The 20,428-nt window shown below is 36.1% G+C and overlaps 1 protein-coding gene across 1 annotated transcript; it reads right to left on the reverse strand.

The window, feature by feature from the left end:
- Positions 1 to 19,359: 19,359 nt before the first annotated feature.
- On the reverse strand, positions 19,360 to 19,971 carry LOC111983204 (uncharacterized). The gene has a single exon (XM_065779495.1). The coding sequence runs from the start codon at positions 19,969 to 19,971 to the stop codon at positions 19,360 to 19,362; it is 612 nt and encodes a 203-aa protein (XP_065635567.1).
- Between the last annotated feature and the right edge of the window lie 457 nt (positions 19,972 to 20,428).

Here is a 20,428-nt window from a genome sequence, read left to right on the forward strand (position 1 = left end):
TATGTCCCCCCCCCCCCCCCCCCCACCCTCTGGGACCACTGGCCATTTGCCTTGCATGAACTGTGGGGTTCCCTTCTGAATGTGTACCCTGAGTCTGAGAGTTCTATGTGATTTTGTCACAACTTCTACAGCCAGTTTCAAGTTCAATTAACCAGCTTCACCAAGTGTAGTAATTGTTTGTTGTCCACGTGTTCTCCGTTTTGTCAACATCTCACCTAATAAGTAATAACTAATGACACTTGTAGTACAATTTATGATGACATAAATTCTTTGAATGTTGTAATAGGAATGGGGGGTATCTGAACATAATAATGTGGTACATGTTGCATGCTAGGAATTATCTCCCTTATTTGTAATGCTTCTGAATTCTCATTTGTTTAAAAATATCCTACATGAAACACAAACACATTGCGAAATTTTTTGTTTTCGAAATCTTAGTCTGATTGACTAAATGATACAATTATTCAATAGTATTTTTTTAGCATCAATTATGAACAAAAACTTATGATAAAAAAGATGGGTTTTTTAGCACAATTTGCGTAGGCTTGTTTAGCTACATGAACACCCAAACAAAGGACATATATAGTTAGCCTACTACGGTTTCGCAATATTACACAACATGATACAATTATTACTATTTGTGATTCAAGTCCGTTATGAGTCTGCATTACTTCTACGTTTACTACGACGGGGAGGCATATATTAATGATTTGCATGGGCTATCATATTGAGGTCCGAACCAAAAGCAAAAGCTTATTGAAGTGAAATGTGGGATACATATGAGAAAACTGAAATGGAAGATAACATTTATGTGGATGCTTGCCCCAATCCAAACCCTACCCTCGAATGGTTCACGTCAAACACATGGGATAACATTTATGACCCATCACCTTCCATGGAAATAGGTCTGATGAATTGGCAATCGAGGGACGAACCGAGCAAGGGGATGCTATTCAAGAATAAAACTGTGGTTTAACACATGTTAACCATGTTCTCTGTGCGGCTCAATAAGAAATTTAAGTACATGAAGTCTGACCTCGAGAGACTGGTTGTAACATGTGTACACGATGCATGTCCGTGGTTAGTTCGAGCTATCTGCAGTAAAAGGCACAAGATGTGGGTGATCACAACATGTAAGGGTCCCCACACTTGCTCGTCACTCTAGGTGGATCATGATGGAAGGATGATGGATTTGAAGTTTATTGCCATCACACTTGAGTCATATGTACGGGAAGACATTTCAAGAACAATAGCAACCCTGCGTAGTCTTCTACATGCGAAGCACGACCATTGGGCATCTCATTATAAGGTTTGGGATGCAAAATAGAAAGCAGTTACGACTATCTATGGGGATTTCGATGAGTCATACATAGAATTGCCTCGGTTTCTGGGGCATTAAAAGATGCAAATCCCACCACAGTGACACAATTGAAGTGCGACAGCCGTGGTGTGCTAGGAACTTGCACATTTAACTGTGCCTTTTGGGATTTTGGTCAGTGTATTGAAGGGTTCAAGCATTGCATGCTGGTGATAAGCATCGATGCAACGCACCTCTGTGGCAAGTACAAGGGGAAGTTATTGATAGCAATGGCAACGGATGCTAACAACGAGGTTTATCCACTCACGTTTGCTGTTATTGACAGTGAGAGCAAGGAGACATAGGGATGGTTCCTGGCATGCCTGACATGATTTGTTATGGACCGGACCAATCTTTGCATCATTTCTAATCGACATTCGGGGATAAAACCTTGCTTTGATGACATAAGTGTGACTTGGTTGCAATCTCCCCAGACCCATCACCGGTATTGCCTCCGCCATGTAGTTAGCAATGTTAACACAAAATGGAAAATTTCAAAGTTGAAGAACTTCGTATGGAGGGCAGCAAGTGCAAATCAAGTCAGAAAGTTTGAAACTACACTAGAATTAATTCGCAATGTCAAGCCGGCTACACACAAGTACCTAGAAGCTAAAGACAAACAAAAGTGGACACTTGCACATGACGGAGTGTGTCGATACAGAGCAATGACAACTAACCTATCGGAGTGCTTTAATGGAGTACTTAAAGGTGCACGCAACTTGCCAACGACAATAGTGAGGTTCACCTTTTTCAAAGTGAACTCGTACTTTGATGCTCATCGTAATCTCACTCTAGATCAGTTGGAAGTGGGTCAAGAATGGTGCAAGTATGCCATGGACAAGTTTGAAAAAAAACAAGTGAAGGCAAATGACCATTTGGTGACATGGATGTGTGCACAAGCACAGTTATATCAGGTTGACACACCGGGTAATCCTCTCAGTAATAGGGGTGGACAACACATGCATAGGGTTGATCTTCAAGGTATGACATGCACATGTGGGAAATGGGAAGCGTACAAGATCCTGTGTTCACACGTAATAGCAATTTGTGCTAAGTATAAGCACGTTGTGCAACAGTTTATTGATCCTTGCTATAGCGTGACTCAACGGTACCACAGCTATGAACTGGTATTCCAACTGTTGAAAGACAGATTAGCATGGCTAGATCCGGAAGAAACTAGACTAGTTATGCCCAACCCGCGATTGATCTGGAACAAAGGTCAACCTGTATCCACACGAATCCGTAATGAGATGGAAGAGGATGATAGGGAGTTGCCGACTTCCTTATGGATCGAGAATGGACTGAAGTCAAGATGTGGGTTGTGTCGCCAAGAGGGGCACAACCGTAGAACATGTCCTACTCGAAATGCGGAGTCAACGAGCGGTGGAGCTGCATCATAGGTAAAGCTTCCATTTCTTAACAACTTTTGTCATATAAATCGTTACGTGACTATTAACAACTCAGTAGTAGTAAATTGTTCTCTATTGCCATAGTAAGTATTAGGAATAAAATGACATGAATTTTTGGTTTAAAGTTGAAACAAACATTGGTGTTCATGCATTGATAGGCAAATGAGTCCAATTGTTATTTAAATATGATGCTCACTGGAGAATCATGAAATAAGGTTGTTCAATAGTTTTTTCACATCCTTCATTGTAAGTCATGAATCTGAGCATTGTTGTGGCTATGTTTCTTGTTAATAACTTATATAGGTCCATGAAACCTAACATATTTGAACTTTTTATAGTAGGTACGACAGCCAAGGTGGAGCAAACGTAACGGATGTACGTTGCACAGCCAAGATGATCCCCACCACCTGAGGAAGCACCCAAACAACACCAGTTGAATGAGCACATGACAAGAAGACGGTGTTATATGAAATTTTTTGCTTGGAAGTTGATACTAAGTTTTGTACTTTTTTATGTACTTATGTGGTCATGCACTTTGTTAATGGCATTAATGTTATGTACTTTGGAGGTTTCACTAAGTTGGTCAAGCAAAAAATTCAGTTACATGTAAATTGGAGTTATTACAAGTAGTGCCTTATGTTTAGTATGATTTCTAGTTTCTACAACTTGGTGGCAAAAATTATTTATAGCAAGGGCAATCTCAAAAGCAACTATTTATTGCAATGCACAAGTGTTTCATGAAAATTCTAATAAACATAACATAGCTAGTGTATTGATAAAACAAAGCTACAGCTGACAACAAAAGAAACATGCTTAGAGTAGTGATTGTTGTGGTAGGGTTTTCCACATAATTCGATGGTCTGTTTATCGAGTAATGTTATAGTAACTCGATCTCACTAAAATTGAGTAATGTGCAATAGTTTCTGGATAAGCTGATCCCCAATAGACTGCTATCTGATAAGTTGAGTAGACAGTACTCGGTTTTAGAAGTAGCGAGTTCTACTTATGAAACTCGATACTAGTGATAACAAATTTCTCCTCCTTTGGATTAGTCGAAACTGGAGTCTGACCCATTGAAAAAATGCGTGAGTGAGGCCAAACTTTTCTGTAAAAATAGATTGGTATTCAATTGGTGTTGGATCAGTCTGGTATTATAAAACTCAACTTTTGTGGTATCGAGTTTTACAATACTCAATTATGGTAGTATTGAGTTATGTGGATTCTCCACATTTGGGGATGTGGCAGACTGTTCAGTGTTATTTCTAGTGTTGGATTATTGCACTCGATTCCCCACCGAAGCAGTAATTCGATTGCTCTCAATTCCTCAGGTTCGAAAGCAACTTCTCGGGCTCCAAACATTGATCCTCAACTGTAGTAAGACTCTTTTACCTTTGCTTCCCATTCAAATTAACTAAAAATCCTGCATTAATCCCCCTCTAAAAGCTGAAATTTTGAACTATGCAAGTTTGGGGATTTTCTTGATTTTGGGTCTTGTGGTCTAAAATGGTTCATGGATTTTTACATATGCATGTTGTTCATACGATTTGTACCCTTTAATTACATAAACATAGCTGATTTGTAAAAGCCCATTGAATTTAGGGTTCATGTGTTCATATGGAATTTGGGGATTTTCATGGGTGTGGGTGTTTTGACGTGTTTTGTATAGGTGTTGTACACACGTTTTCTACCCTTTAATTGCAAAGAACTCATGATTTGTGAATAAAGGGAAATTAGGGTTCATGTTTTCATATTGGGAATTTGGGGATTTTGATGAATAAGAGTAGTTTTGATTTGAACTGTTTCATAGGTTGTTGTGTATGCATGTTGGTGACAAGTTCTCTATCGTTTATATTCAAAATTTTCACATCTGGGTATGCATGTTGGTTCATTCGCCAATCTTGTAAGAAGCATGGAATTTGGGGTTTTATTGAATTGGGTATAATTGCCTGAAATTGACCACAGTCTAAAGTTTGATGGATTGTTAGTCACTGGTTTTACACCCACTGCATAATGTGCAGTGTGGGTTCGCATGTTTTTCAAAGAACTTGACTGCATGGGTCAATGTTCATATATTTCTAGAAAATTGATCATTTCAATGCATTCATTCATGCCCCAATTGTATCCATGCATCATGTATCTTGTTCTCATGCATATGTATATTGTGTTTATGTGTCTTTAACGCAGTTTTGAATATTGGTTTTCTGTTGTGCTTTCGTTCCGTCTCTGTAGATCCTAGTTATGACTCCTAAGAAGTCTAAAACCATTAAAACCAAAGCCAAAAGAGTGTTTGCCTCCTCATCTAAGCCTACAATTGAGTTTGATCAAATAAGGTTTGAAACGGTTACAAACGAGCAAAGGTTTGAAAACATTATTCAGTATAGGAATATTTGGCCAGAACGACAAATCAATCTAGATGAATTACCTCTTTCTATCCATAGGAATCTACAGTGTAGAAACTGGTTGCCTTTGTGTAAAGATTTACAACCCCTTGTAGCTGCCCTGATTAGAGAGTTCTATTCCAATCTCTATATTCATTCTGATGGTAATCTGAGTACTTGGATTTGAGGTCCAAGTTTTGTCATAACTAAGAATAATATATTTGATGCTCTTAATGTACCTCGTGTATGTAGACCTACTTATCCATACTCAGAGTATCCTCCTATATCTGATGTTATGACTCATCTTTGCGGAAGATCGGTGATATGGGGATCTGACCCAAGAATTAACTCGAGTGAGTTAACCGAGCTTAATTATATCTTCTTTAGGATAGCTTGTCACAACATCTTCCCCATCTCCCATGTCCATACTATTCCTATAGAGAGGTGTTTCTTTTTGTATGCCCTCGTCATTGATGCCTTCATTTGTTTTCCTTCCCTTTTCATTCAAACGCTTGCTGAGGCACATGGAAGCAAGTGTAAGAAGCATGGTCTATTCTTTCCAGTTTTCATCTATAGGGTTCTAAACTTTTTACAGTTAGAAAACTTTCCTTCCCTAGAGTTGATCCACATCACTGCCCCTATAGGAGCCACCTTTCTCAAACAGCGGAGTGTACAAAAGAAGAATATTGGACCGAGTGTTGGTTCATCAAAAAGACCATGAGTACAGTCCATCGTTGGAGATGTTCATGCTGAGGAGAGTCCTGTTGATCCTACAGCTGCTATTGCTGACGATAGTGACGATGAGGTACATGTTGATAGCGTAGCTGCAGAGCCCACCGTTCCTCCTCCTCTCTCTCTTCGTGCAATGATGGAGACCTTTATAACAACTCAAGCAGCTCATGGATAGCTTCGAGATGGGCTTATTGTTGAGGTTGCTGCTTTAAGAGCGGATTTTTCAGAGTATAGGAGTGCTTTTGCACCTCCTCTACCCTCTGACTCTTGATGACTGCCTTTGGCAATACATAACAGACGGGGGAAGTAGGGATTGTAGCGTAGGGGGGAGAGTAGTTTTTGTAGCTTCAGTAGACTATATGAAAGTTATTTAATGTGATTTTCAAGTATTTGTATATTATTATATGTACTCTTCATGGTCCGCAAACATGGTTTTAATTTTATGATAATATGACCATATTCACAACTTTTATATTTAATGATCCTTTTCTTTCTTTTTTTCATTCAACTGGAATGTGGATAAGGTAACCTCATTGATAACATATGCATATTTGAAGAAAAACTACGGTCATTGAAATGATAACAGAAAGGAACCTATCTCATCAAATGCATTATCGATTAGTTTTGCAATGGCTATACCAAAAAAAGTTAAAAAGAGATTAAATTTCAAAGATATCAATTACCCTTAAAACTAAGAAAATGTACGTAACATTATTTATGGAGTAGTAAAGTAATAATTATATAAAAAAAAAAATGTAAATTGAATTTCACATAGAATTATACAAATGATAAATATAATTTATGTTACAAAAAAAAAATCTATTTACAACAATTTCTTAGAGAACAACCACTTCATGTGAGGTTTAAATTGGGTAACTATTAACATGATACATCAACTATTTCATAATACCCTATAAAAAAAAAAGTTAAATTACATTTATAAAAATAGCGTAAATTACATGGAAAAACTTGTTTACATAATACCCTCTAAAAAAGAGTAGCGTAAATTACATTAGGAAAAAAGTAGCATAAATTACCACTTCAAGTAGCTTAATTCCCTTAAAACCCTACACCAAATTGACCAATCATGTACACATTCGCTCCAGCCTGCAATGCCTCCATAAATTCCTTGGTCCCAGACCTCGCAATTGCACCCAAATTTTTCACCAAATCAATAACCCAAAAACCAGAAAAAGTGTTAGCAATCTAAAATTACATTGAATATTAAGTTATTTGACCAAAATAGAGAAGAAGAATATATATGTACCTGCACGCATAAATAGAGAGAGTCTTGTTGAATCGAATCTTATTCAATACCTACACACGTAAGTCCAAAACCAATTAGTCTTAATTCTCATCCAACTAGTTTAATTCCCTTAATAAAATACAGGAAATTCCAAAAAAAAAAAAAAAAGTAGCCTGTTCAAGCACAAACCCTCCTATTTAAAATCTTGAAGTCAACCATGATAATAAGCCATTGTGAAAAGATAGAACCTAAAAAGTTGTTGGAGCCTCTGACAGTAAATGTCTTCAATCTGAAGAAAAATGAAGGAGGATGTATAGCTAACTTAAATGCCTTCAATCTGAAGAAGAGTGAGAGATAGAAATTGGCAGTGTATGTGAGTTTATGGATCTTAAAGTGTAGGATTTTTAATTTACATATTTATATCCATTAGTTGAAAACTTGTAGGTGGGTATGATGAGGGTATTTTGGGCAATGTATTAGTGAGAGTTAGAGTTGCATTTTTACCAGATTGTCCTTTAATTTTGTCTTTACTTAAACATAGGGGTGTAGGGGCATTTTTTAACTAAAAAGTGAGAAATCCAAATAGGGGAAGCCCCTTAAATAATAGTATAGATATCAGTTTCAGGGTTCAAGATGGCTTTACCATGTGCTATTACTTCTAACTAGTAGTCATAGATTATGGTAAGAGCACTTTGACTAGCATCCTTGAAAATGACCAAAGATAATAAACATCATGATGTTTAACGTTTTGTGAAAGACCAAACACAATTAATAAATTAATATAGCAAAATTTCAGCATGAGAGACCAAACACAATTAATATAGCGAAGTTTCAAGATGACTAAGTTCGAACTTTGAAGACACGTCACCAACCCGTAGCTATAGCACCAACTGTAGTCATATCAAACCCTTTCAACAAACCACATGCGCCAACAGATGCCACTGTTCAGCCAACTCATGTTCGCAATTCCACACGTGCTGCTCAATAGCTCGGCACTATTTCACACATCCACACTCACATGAACACACAGTTGTGCAATTGGATGCACAGATGTCTCATTTACATCTAATGTTACAACTATTGCCCACATTTGATGTGACATTGGGAACATCAAAAACCCTGTTCATATGGTGTTTTTCCAGCCTGTATTGACATGACAAGCCCTAGTAACTGAAATTGTAATGCTTGGACCATGAAATGAGGTTATAAATGCACCACAATAATGATTTTCTTTCTACCCTACTAATTTCGTAGATTGACTAAGCTATGAGTCGCAACGCCTCAACATCAAATCGTACAATGGGAAACAAGTTTGGATCTACTTCAACAAATGGATCATCACAAGTTCCAGCAGATCAACAACTATAGACATACACAGACCACTATGGAGGGAAATGGGTTGGAAAGAAGAGAGATTTCATTAATATGCCAATATACATGTACGAGAGTCTTGGAAGCGTCGGACACATCATGGTTAGCAAACCTAAAAAACTAAGTACTGATACCATAGCAATAGAGTTCACTAACCACCATGGTAAACCTTATACAAGAAAAGGTGTGAGTTTGAAGTGTATTATCGATGGCACGGGTTACGAGTTCCTAAGGCATGCTCAACCGAGTTACCTAGAGATGAACCTGCCAATATACTTGCTCGTCTTGAATAAGAGAACAATCAAATGCAAAGGCGACTAGACCATTTTCACGCAATCCAAAAAGCTATGAAGCATCTAAAGGGGAAGGCGTAAGAGTGAGTCATCAAGTCTATTAACGAAACTACTGCGTTAGATGATGAAAGAGATATTTCAAACTTTTCAAATTCAAGCAATGATGATTTCCAAAAATTTCTATATATGAACATTAGACGTTGTTATTAATGTCTACAGATTCTGTGCAATACAGAATGTTGTTGTTAATGTTTGGCAAATGATGATTATATATGTTCAACTTTTGCAAATCTAAAGATTAACTGTTCATCAGTTTTGGCTAAGTTTATATGAAATTAGTTTCTCATTTTTTTCCCTGCTATTCTTTATTGCTACATTTGAAAATTTAATATGAAAATTTAATAGATTCAATACATACAGACTCATCCAAACCACACAGACCAACCACACATATTATTCAATAATACGAATAATTCATTTATATGACACTGTGAGTCGTTGTATCATATACCTGTATCTGTGTATCTTAGTTCTGCTAGTGTACCACTTTATATAGATACATTACATACAGACTCATCCAAACTAGACTAACCACTCATTCACTGATATCCATATGGCTCACACAACGAGGTAGTGCAGCAACGATATTTGGTTTACTTAGAAATAGTGTAAAGGCCTAAAAGCCTGATTAGCCTCTAAAATGTTTCATTCATAACAAAAGTTATTGGTTTGCTGTAGCATTGCTCTAAAGCTCCATAATGTTGCAATTGTGATGATCGGAAGCCATTGATGTAAACCTTGGAAGCATAGTTTTCTTCATGTAATTTTACATTGATGTTGAGAAAATGGAACTAAATTTTGTACCCGTAAAGACTCCCTGAAAAGTTTGTAAAGGAATATGGGGATAAACTCTCCAGTGTTGCTACACTCATTGCTCGTAATAGTAGCATTTGGCAAGTGAGGTTGGAGAAGGCTAATACAGCTCGACACTATTCAGCCAAGTCATGTTCATAGTTCTACATGTGCTGCTCAACAACTTGACACTGTTGAACCTTGTCCAATCATATCATCCACGCTCACATGAATACACAGATATGCAACCTTTTGCAATGCACTTTTTTCAAGGATGTAAAGGATCCCTCAAAAGTTAAATAAAATTTTGGGGGTGAGTTGTCCACCATTGCTACACTGATGTTCAAAATTATGCATGTGCTGCTTAACAGCTCAGCACTGTTGACCACAAGTACCCATCCACCCTCACGTGAATACACAGATGTGCAACCCTTTTGCAATGCATCGTTTTCGAGGAGGCAGAGCATCCCTGAAAATTTTATGCATCAATTTTGGGGGTGAGCTGTCCACCATTGCTATACTGATGTTCGCAGTGCTTCATGTGTTGCTTAACAGCTTCGCACTGTTGAACCCTGTCTAGTCATATCACCTACACACACGCTAATACACAGATATGCATCCTTTTGCAATGCACCGTTTTCAAGAATGCAGAGCATCTCTGAAAAGTTTATGATACATTTAACATAGCTCGACACTGCCTTGTCGAGTCATGTCAGATGAAGCACAAAAATGTTAAATAGTCTTCACGTGAATAAATATACAACCTCTTTTCTAGTACACATCACTAGCCCGCTGCTGTAGCACAAGCTATAGCCTTACCAAACAACTGCCTCAACAAACTGCATGCATCAACAGATGCCACTATTCAACCAAGTCATGTTTGCAGTTCTACACGTGCTCCTCAACAACTCGCCACTGAAAAATACACTGTCAAGTCATATCATCTTTATTCACGTGAATACTTACCCTTACATATAGTCACATCCACGTGTACTTGCCCTTGCAAAACAACTATATAAAGTCTCATTTACATCTACCATTGCAAAACATCTACATATACCGATCTGAAGTCACGTTTTCCAATGTCAACGCGAAATTGGATTCTACCTCATTTTCCAAATAACTATAGGAGGGAGAAAGATTTCAACGAGAGGGAATACTATGCCAGACTACGGCAGCAGTGGGACTTCCGCGTGAACGAGTCCAACGGTCTACACGATGATCTCGTGCGTTTCAAAGCGCCTTTTGTCGACCGTATCTCGCTCACACTGCCACGGCAAAACATGCACCAATATGAGCGTGCAATGACTAAAAAAAAAAAAAGAAAAAAGAACAATCTTATGATACTCCATAGATGAAGGTATCTAGACATGACAAAACGGGTGGGTCGGGTCGGGTCAATCGGGTTGTGGGTCAAACGGGTCACAGGTAAAAAACTGGTCAATTTAAGCGAGCAAAAACGGGTTCGGGTCAATCGGGTTGCAGGTTAGGTCGGGTTGACCCGTATTTTTCACATGATTTTTTTTTATTATTTTTTTATAAAGAAGACAACATGTATTTGCCATTTGGAAAGTTATGCAACAAATTATTTGATGTAAAATGCATTATTTTGAATTCATCACTTATATTAAGAATAAACTCAGTTAAACTTATTAATACTTATTCAATAATTTTAAAATTATACAAATCCTAACATTGTTATCTAAAACAAAATAATACAAAGATAAGTAAAACAAATACACAAGTTTTATTTCTACACAATATCAACATTCCAAAATATAAAACAAAATTACAAATAACTTATTGAATAACTCATTTGATAAAGAATAAAAACATATAAGAAATTTACAATCTTGAAAATTAATTTTATAATCTATTATCAATTGTGGTTCGCACTCTATTTCAATTGAGATATACATTAAAGTTTGATTACTTACTTATTTATACATGGTCTCTTTTATGAATATCATATCATTGTTAAGCAACACACACTATAGGAAATATCATAATTTATTTTGAAAAGTCGTTTATTTTGGACATAAATTGTTAGAAAAAATAGGTCTAAACATTCATAATTTATGCTAATTTGATACTTTGGCTTCACTATTTTCACACTTGTGAATGTTTCTCATACATGTCTACAATTTTAAATCTATGTTTTTAACTCTACTGTAACTAGATTATCTTGGCATGTACTTTACTATTTGATATCTAAAAATCTTTACTCATTACAGAATGCTTAACCATTTATTTTTCAATTAATTTGCATGCAGTTATGTAAATATATCAATTGTTTCTTTAAAGCTCACAACAAACAATTAAACCAATATTGTCTTAATTTTACTGTTTTTTTTTTTAACCAAAAAAAAAAAAGTTTTAAAAAAATGGTTTGGGTCGGGTCGGGTCGAGTCAGGGCAGGTTGACCTGCAAAAAACACGGATCGGGTCATGGGTCAACCCATTTTTGCTTTGGGTAAAAAAAAATCGGGTTCGGGTCTGGTCAAAAAATTCTGACTCGTTTTGCCATGTCTATAGGTATCACATGCTACAACTGGTGGAAGAGCTAGCCGCCGCAATGAACAAGCAACTCACTCCGGCGGAACGTAACAATGTCCTCAACTACAAGGACTACTTGTCAGAATGAATGCCTATGTGGTATATGTCTTATGTCTACGGGTTAAGTTAATAATGTTAGTAGCATTAGTGTTCGATATGCAATGCATGCATATTGGTGGCATCGTGTAAGAATATTTAAGTTTTCTGTGTTATGCCATAGGTGCAGCCGTTGTAGCCAACGGGCAACTCACTCTGGCGGAATGTAACAATGTCCTCAACTATGAGGATTACCTGTCTGAATGAATGCCTGTGTGGTGTGTGTGTTATGCCTAGGGTTAAGTTAATAATGTTAGTAGCGTTAGTATTCAATATGCAATGCATGCATATTGGTGGCATCGTGTAAGTTATTTTAAATTTTATGTGTTATGTCGTAGGTGCTTATTGAAAAACATCATGTGTGGGAATATTTAACTTTTATGCATTATGTAGGAATAATCTAGATTACGAATAACATGCATGCTCCTCACAATCAATAATAAGGTTTACATAGTACAAATGCAACAATAGTGACACGTACATATAAAACATAGTTAAGCAAAATAGTTCTCCAACAAAGTCCAATTACACCACGACACAATTACTCTTCATCTGACATCTCCACATCTGACTGATAAATGGCATCAACAAGAAGTGATTGCATGTATTGTGCGTGCTCGTACAACTTACACTCCACTGACTCTCGAATCTCGACTTGGGTCCGATATCAATTAAGACGTATCTTCATTCGATTATTTTCTTCTCTTACACGGTTCAATGCTTTACAAAGTTCGTCGATCATGTCTCTTGGCATCTGCGATGCGAGTCGTCGAGGCATTGGCAACTTATAATCAACTAGCTCATCATAAAACATTTCTTATTCACAGAGTAACCAAGCCCACTCCTGCCTCGTGGTATTGTGAACCCTTGTACTATTTCGCAGATTCGGATTGATTGGATAGCTGAACTCATCTTCTAATACCCAGCAATGACCCATAGCAGTGAACATATCGCAAGGTCTATAGATGAAAGGGTTGCCAAAACCAGACATTGACGCTGAATACAATAACATCAAATGATCAAGTTAACAGTGTGCATCAACTGTTGGCAAATAATGTAATGCTACATAAGATGGTACACGAGAAAGACATTCATAAATTTTTGTACTATTACATGCTAAAAATGAAATACTAACACTCACATTTGACCATAAACATTAAACGTTGTTGTTAATGTCTACACGTTGTGTGCAATACAAAATGTTGTTGTTAATGTCTGACCAATGATGAGTACGCACATTTAACTTTTGCAAATCTAAAGATTAACTATTCATTAGTTTTAGCAAATCTAAAGATTTTCATTTTTTGTCAATAAAATTTACACCAGCAAAGACCCAATATAACCCAATGTACACACATAACACTCATCACCGTTTCTATAGATTATTGTACATTTCTTGTAGCACTAAACAACACCAAACAACTAATATAACCCTAATGTACTCACACAACACTCATTCAAGAAAATACCAAAGCACAAGTAATACAACCTATCAAATGAAAATTCTTCTCTAACAAAGCAGACATTATGGTTGACAAACTTTTGTAATATCTACAACTACTTTTACCTACACAATAAAATTCTCTATGTACATCAAAGAAGAAAATGAGTTTCTCACCTGAGATGATAGAGAGATAACACCAACTTTCGGGAGAAAATTCTGAAAATGAGGAGAAGCTGATCTGAAAATGAAAAGGAGAATCTAATGTAATGTTGCATGAGAAGCTGATCTATGTATTTATGAAGTAAATAGCAAAACAACTCGATTATCCCTGAGTCGAGTATAGCTTAATAACTCAATTTTCCATTCATCAGGTTGAGCTTCACGTGCAAACAGGTGATTTGAAATCCGTCAGTAACTTGATTTCAGAGTAATCGAGTTCTACGTAACACGGTTTCCCTATTGCCGAGTTATGAACAGTACCATGTAATATTTTATTGCCCAAAAGCCACGGTGGATCGCCACCATGGCAAGAACCTGCCCAAAACTCAGCTTCTTAATAGTCGAGTTATTAAAGTAACTTGATTATTGGGTGGTCGAGTATCGAAATAGGGGCACACCCCTATATAGTTTGGAAACATGGACATATTGCCAAATATTTTGCTCAATAAAGGCAAAAGGCTAGAATCCCAAAATATTGATAGGGTCCGGTTAATGTGTGCCCTAAGGGCACATATTAATTATTTATTTTGGCAAAGTCTTTTTAGAGAATTGAAAAAACAATCAAAATAGTTAAATACTTTTTCGTTTTTTCATAAAAAATTTCTCAAAATAGTTTACTAATATATGCCCTAATGTTAACCTGTGCTTCGCATGGTTTTGTTTTTGATTTATAAATTTATAGACATTATAAATAGATATATTTTAAAGTAGTATTTATAATTTAAAATAAGAGCTATTTTTATTTATTTCAGAAGAAAAACCAAAAGAACAAAAAGCAATTGGTAAATAGTGTGTTTGTATATGTATTTGTATAAAATGATGTTGCCTAATTTGATGCATCTTCTCCCACCCTTCACATTAGTAAGCATTATTATACAATAGAAGGAATAATACATCATACCCATAATTAATAATATGTTATATTGGCGCGATGGTCACTTCACAAGTATAAATGCTTGTGGGGGGTGAGAGGACAAGGGCCGGGGTTCAAGTTTCCTAGAGGGAGGTTTACACACATATAGACTTAGATTAGGTTAGAGTAGAATTTCTATATATCAAAAAAAAAAGAAAAAAGAAAAAAAAATATATTTATATATATATATATATGTGTGTGTGTGTGTGTATGTGTTATCACATAGTGATTAGATTGATTGCTGGAGTAATTGATGGCGGTGATGAATTAGAAGTACGATGTTATATAAGCACTTAAAGGCCCAGGTAATGAAAAGGAGTGATATGAGATGTCCAAAAAAAAAAAATTATATATCTTCATGTTGTTATAAAATAAAAGAGAAATAATAGTTGCAAGAAATATAGCAAATTAAAGGAGAATACGGCTTTTTCTGTTAAGTGGTCATCCACTTTTCTTTTATATTGCAGGAATTACAAAGAGTAACTTTTATACTGAAAGTTATCTCACTATCAAAAGTACTCATATCAACCTTTCCAATAACACATATATATAGGGCCTTCATAGTCTATAGAATTCCAAAGAAGAAATGAATATCAATATTTAATTGGCTATTGATTCGGTGCGGTGATGAGATGACCCTCAAGACAAAAGCTGAATTTTGATAGTATAGAGTTATACGTAAGTTGCAATTCCAGGATACTTGCTGCCAACATGTAAGGCTACAGCAACCAAATAGTGTAAGGTGACCCTACATGTTAGGAGATATTTCACAACAGTCCCCCTTGGATGACCACTTACTAAGAATATGCCTTGTTAAAACCTGACCAAGGAAAAAGCCACTGGGAAAAAACCATTGGCGAATGAAAAAAAGTACAATATTCTTGTGAACTTTTTAGTGCCTTAGGATTGCGTCATTAAAACCTTGCAAAAGAACTTAGGATTGCGTCATTAAAACCTTGCAAAAGAAAACCCAGTGAGAAAAAACCTAAGCGAAAGAAAAAGAGTACAATTAGCACATATTATGTTGAGCTTTTACTCCCCCTCATGAGCACATGGAAGATTTTTAAGTCGTTGCGTGCCAATGCCATGCACTATCTTCTAAAATGTTGTAGTTGGTAATAGTATTGTAAATATGTTTGCCAAATTGTCACTTGATCGTATTTGCCTAATATCAATTTCACCATTCTTCTGAAGCTCGTATGTGTAAAAGAATTTTGGTGAAATGTGTTTAGTTCTGTCACCTTTGATATAGCCTCCCCCGATCTGGGTGACGCAAGCAGCATTATCTTCATATACTAGTGGGGCTATCTTTGATTGATGACAATCCACATTTCTCTCAAATATGTTGTATTACTGATCTTAACCAAACACACTCACAACCTGCTTCATGGATTGCAATGATTTCTAAGTGATTTGAGGAAGTAGCAGATAATGTTTGTTTGACAGATCTCCATGATATGGTAGTGTTGCCATAAGTGAATAAATAGCCTATTTGTGACTAGCCTTTATGTGGGTCAGAAAGATAACCTACATCTGCATACCCAATCAACTGTAGTTGTGATCCTTTTGGATAAAATAATCCCAAGTCAGTCATTCCACAGAGGTAGCATAATATATGTTTAATTCCATTCCAATGTCTTCAAGGAGGTGCAGAACTATACTTGCTAGTAAATTGACTGAAAATGCTATGTCAGGTTTTGTGCAATTTGCAAGGTACATTAAAGCACCAACTGCACTAAGATAAGGCACTTGAGGACTAAGAATTTCTTCATCATCTTCTCGTGGATGAAAAGAGTCCTTTTTGACATCAAGTGATGTATTCAACATTGGAGTGCTCAAAGGGTGAGCTCTGTCCATGAGAAATTGCTTTAGGACTTTTTCTGTATATGTTGATTGATGAATAATAATTCCATTTAAAAGGTGTTCAATTTGTAGTCCAAGACAAAAAAATTTCTTACCGAGTTCTTTCATCTCAAACTCATCCTTAAAGTAATTTGCAGTTTTTATGAGCTCTTCTAGAGTCCCTATAAGCTTTAAATCATCAACATATACTACAATAACAGCAAATTCGGATTCCGATCTTTTAATGAAAACGCATGGACAAATTGGATTATTTTCAAATCCTTCTTTCAATAAATATTCACTGAGACGATTGTACCACATGCGTCTGGATTGCTTCAAGCTTATAGGCCTGCCACGCTTCAAGCATAGTTTTGATTCATTCGCTGCTATATTAATTGTTTTTTCCTTAGGGATTTCAAACCTTGTTGGAGTATTAGCAGCTAAAATGTGAAATTTCACAATTTTCTTATTATCGGTGAATACATCCGGTAATTGATTTGTAATACCTTGCAAATGAATGATCCTCTGAACTTCAAGTTCACATTGATTTGTATGAAGATCAAGATGAGATAATGCTAAATCATTCCAAGTTATCTCTCGTCATGCTTTAGACAACGACTACTCTCCCCCTAATGGTGGGAAAACTGTTTCATCAAAATGACAATCATTAAAGCGTGCAGTAAATACATCACCAGTTAATGGTTCAAGATATCTAATAATCGATGGAGAATCAAAACCAACATAAATTCCAAGCATACGTTGAGGACCCATTTTAGTACGTTGTGGAGGTGCAATTGGAACATATACAGCACAACCAAAAGTTCGAAAGTGAGAAATATTTGGTTGCTGACCAAAAACGAGTTGCATTGGAGAGTGTTTATGATAAGCAGTTGGTCTAATGCAAATAAGTGATGCAGCATGTAATATAGCATGTCCCCAAGCAAAAATAGGTAATTTTGTTTTCATAAGCAAAGGACGAGCAATCAATTGAAGTCTTTTGATCAATGCTTCAACTAGACCATTTTGAGTGTGTGTGTGTGCAACAGAGTGTTCTACATCAATTCCAATTGACATGCAGTAGTCATTAAATGCTTGAGATGTAAATTCACCCGTATTATCTAAGCGGATTTTCTTAATTGGATAATCAGGAAATTGTGCCCTCAACCTTATTATTTGAGCAAGGAGTTTAACAAATGCTACATTTCTAGTAGAAAGTAAGCAAACATGTGACCGCCTTGTTGATGCATCTATTAGGACCATAAAGTATCTGAATGGCCTTGAAGGTGGGTGTATAGGTCCACAAATATCACCTTGAATTCTTTCTAAGAATGATGTAGATTCAAGAACAATTTTTGTTGGTGATGGTTTAACAATTAATTTTCCTTGAGAACAAGCACAACAAGAATAGTCACTTGATGAAAGAATTTTCTGGTTCATTAAGGGGTGTCCTTGAGAGTTTTCAATGATTCTGCACATCATTACTGATCCTGGATGTCCAAGACAATTATGCCAAAGCATAAAGATCTTTGGGTCAATGCACTTCTTGTGTATTGCAACATTTTCTTCAATTGTTTTCATGGTGGTACAATATAACCTAGAAGAGAATATAGGCAGTTTTTCTAATATGAGCTTTTGTCCTGAAACCATTGAAGTAATATAAAGATATTCCTGGCTTCCTTTATTGTTGGTTTCAATATGATAGCCATTACCACGTATATCCTTAAAGCTTAGTAAATTTCTTCTAGATTTAGAAGAGTACAAAGCATCTTTAATGCAAAATTTTGAGTCGTTTGGTAACATGATGTTTGCTCTTCCAAAGCCCTCAATCATGTTTGATGAACTAGATATGGTATTGACTTTAGCTTTGATCAATGTTAAGTTCTGAAAGTATTTCTTATCTTTAAGGATTGTATATGTTGTTGCACTGTCTGCTAGACAAAGATCTTCCCCAATCGTCTTGGAATTAAATCCATTAGTAGGATCCATGCCTCTTCAAAAAGATGCAATCATGTATTCATTGAGTTTTAATACTTTGAAATGAAGTAAACACATAATGAAGCAACTTTAAATTCATTAATGATAATTAGAATACAAAGTAGAGTAATGATATTGCACAATTAACATGTAGAGATATAAAAAGATCATAAGGAGAATACAAAGGAAAAATAACAAAAGCATATTGCTAATACCAAGTATATATCTTTGTCTTCTCTTCTGGTTTTTGGTGTGTTTGATAATGGATGTTTGCACATGTATATACACATGTATATATAGAGGGAAGGGCAGAGGCTTTGGTAGCTGAGATCTTATCACTTGTGAGACAAAATCCCTTAAATCTAAAGCAAAGAATCCCTTAGGATATTGCTTTCAGATTTCTGCCTCCCATTAGTGTATTAGGTGTATGGTTGATAAGCCATTCATGTGAACAATGAATAGGTTTCTGGGTGTGTCTAAGTGATTCATGTGATTTTCTGAATCATAGGGTCTGTGTAGACTAATTATTCAATAAGATTATATGTGCTGAATGTAAATTGAACTTCATTAATTTAAACACACATAATTTACATAGCATAATATGATGATACAATGAAAGGAAATATTTAGCACACACATCATTTATATATCATAATATAATACAATGAGAGGAAATACTTAATTAGCATTAACATTAAGGTTACCAATCATATCCTCAACCTCTCTATCTATATCCTCAAAGAAGTCAGAAGCTTCAAGATGAGTAATATTTACTTCATTTGAGTTACTAAGGTAACTCATTGGATCTTTAGGATTATCAGGCTCTGCAAGATTCACTTCAATTCCTTTTCTCTTTTCCTTCAAGGAGGCTTGGTACAAGTCCACCAAATGTTTAGGAGTACAACATGTGTGTGACCAATGCCCTTTCATTCCACATCTAAAACATATATTTTCACGGCCTTTTGAAGGTTTATTTTGCAAGCCTTTGTCCCTTTCTTGTTTTAATCGCTTTCTTTTATAAGGTGTGGTATGCCCCTTTAAAATATTATGAGTATATCTCCCCCTATTTTGATTATTCTTACCACGTCCATGTCCACGCCCTCTACTTTTATTTCCTCCATTTCTTTCAAATGATGCACCATTCACTTTAGGGAATGGTGTGGAGCCAGTTGGACGAGATTGATGATTTTTCAATAGAAGCTCATTATTTTGTTCAGCCACTAGAAGACATGATATGAGTTCAGAATACTTCTTGAACTTGAGCTCTCGATATTGCTGCTGCAGAAGCATATTTGAGGCATGAAATGTAGTAAAAGTTTTCTCTAACATATCTTCTTCAGTGACTTTTTCACGACATAATTTCAATTGAGAAGTGATTTTAAATTGACAGGAATTTAGACCCCTTAAACACACAGATTGCGTAGCCTAGATTAATTAGCCAAGTTGTTACTTAGTCAAATTAAGCAATTCTAGGTTAAAACAATCCAAACAATCATATCAAGAATATAAAGCAGCGGAAAATAAATAACACAAGATATGATCACCCAGGAAACCACACGGTAAAAACCTGGGGAGGATTTGACCCACCGATCCTCAAGGCTAACCTGAATTCACTATGAAAGAATTGAAGTTCGTACAAAAGGACTACAAGCTCCCCGCTCGACTTCCTAATGCTACCCACCAGTAGAACTTCCTGACACGACCACGCGCAGGCTCCGAATCCACGGACTACTTCTTTCTTGAATTC

Source organism: Quercus suber, unplaced genomic scaffold (genome assembly GCF_002906115.3).
Source record: "Quercus suber isolate HL8 unplaced genomic scaffold, Cork oak 2.0 scaffold_210, whole genome shotgun sequence".
In the NCBI taxonomy this organism is placed as follows: domain Eukaryota; kingdom Viridiplantae; phylum Streptophyta; class Magnoliopsida; order Fagales; family Fagaceae; genus Quercus; species Quercus suber.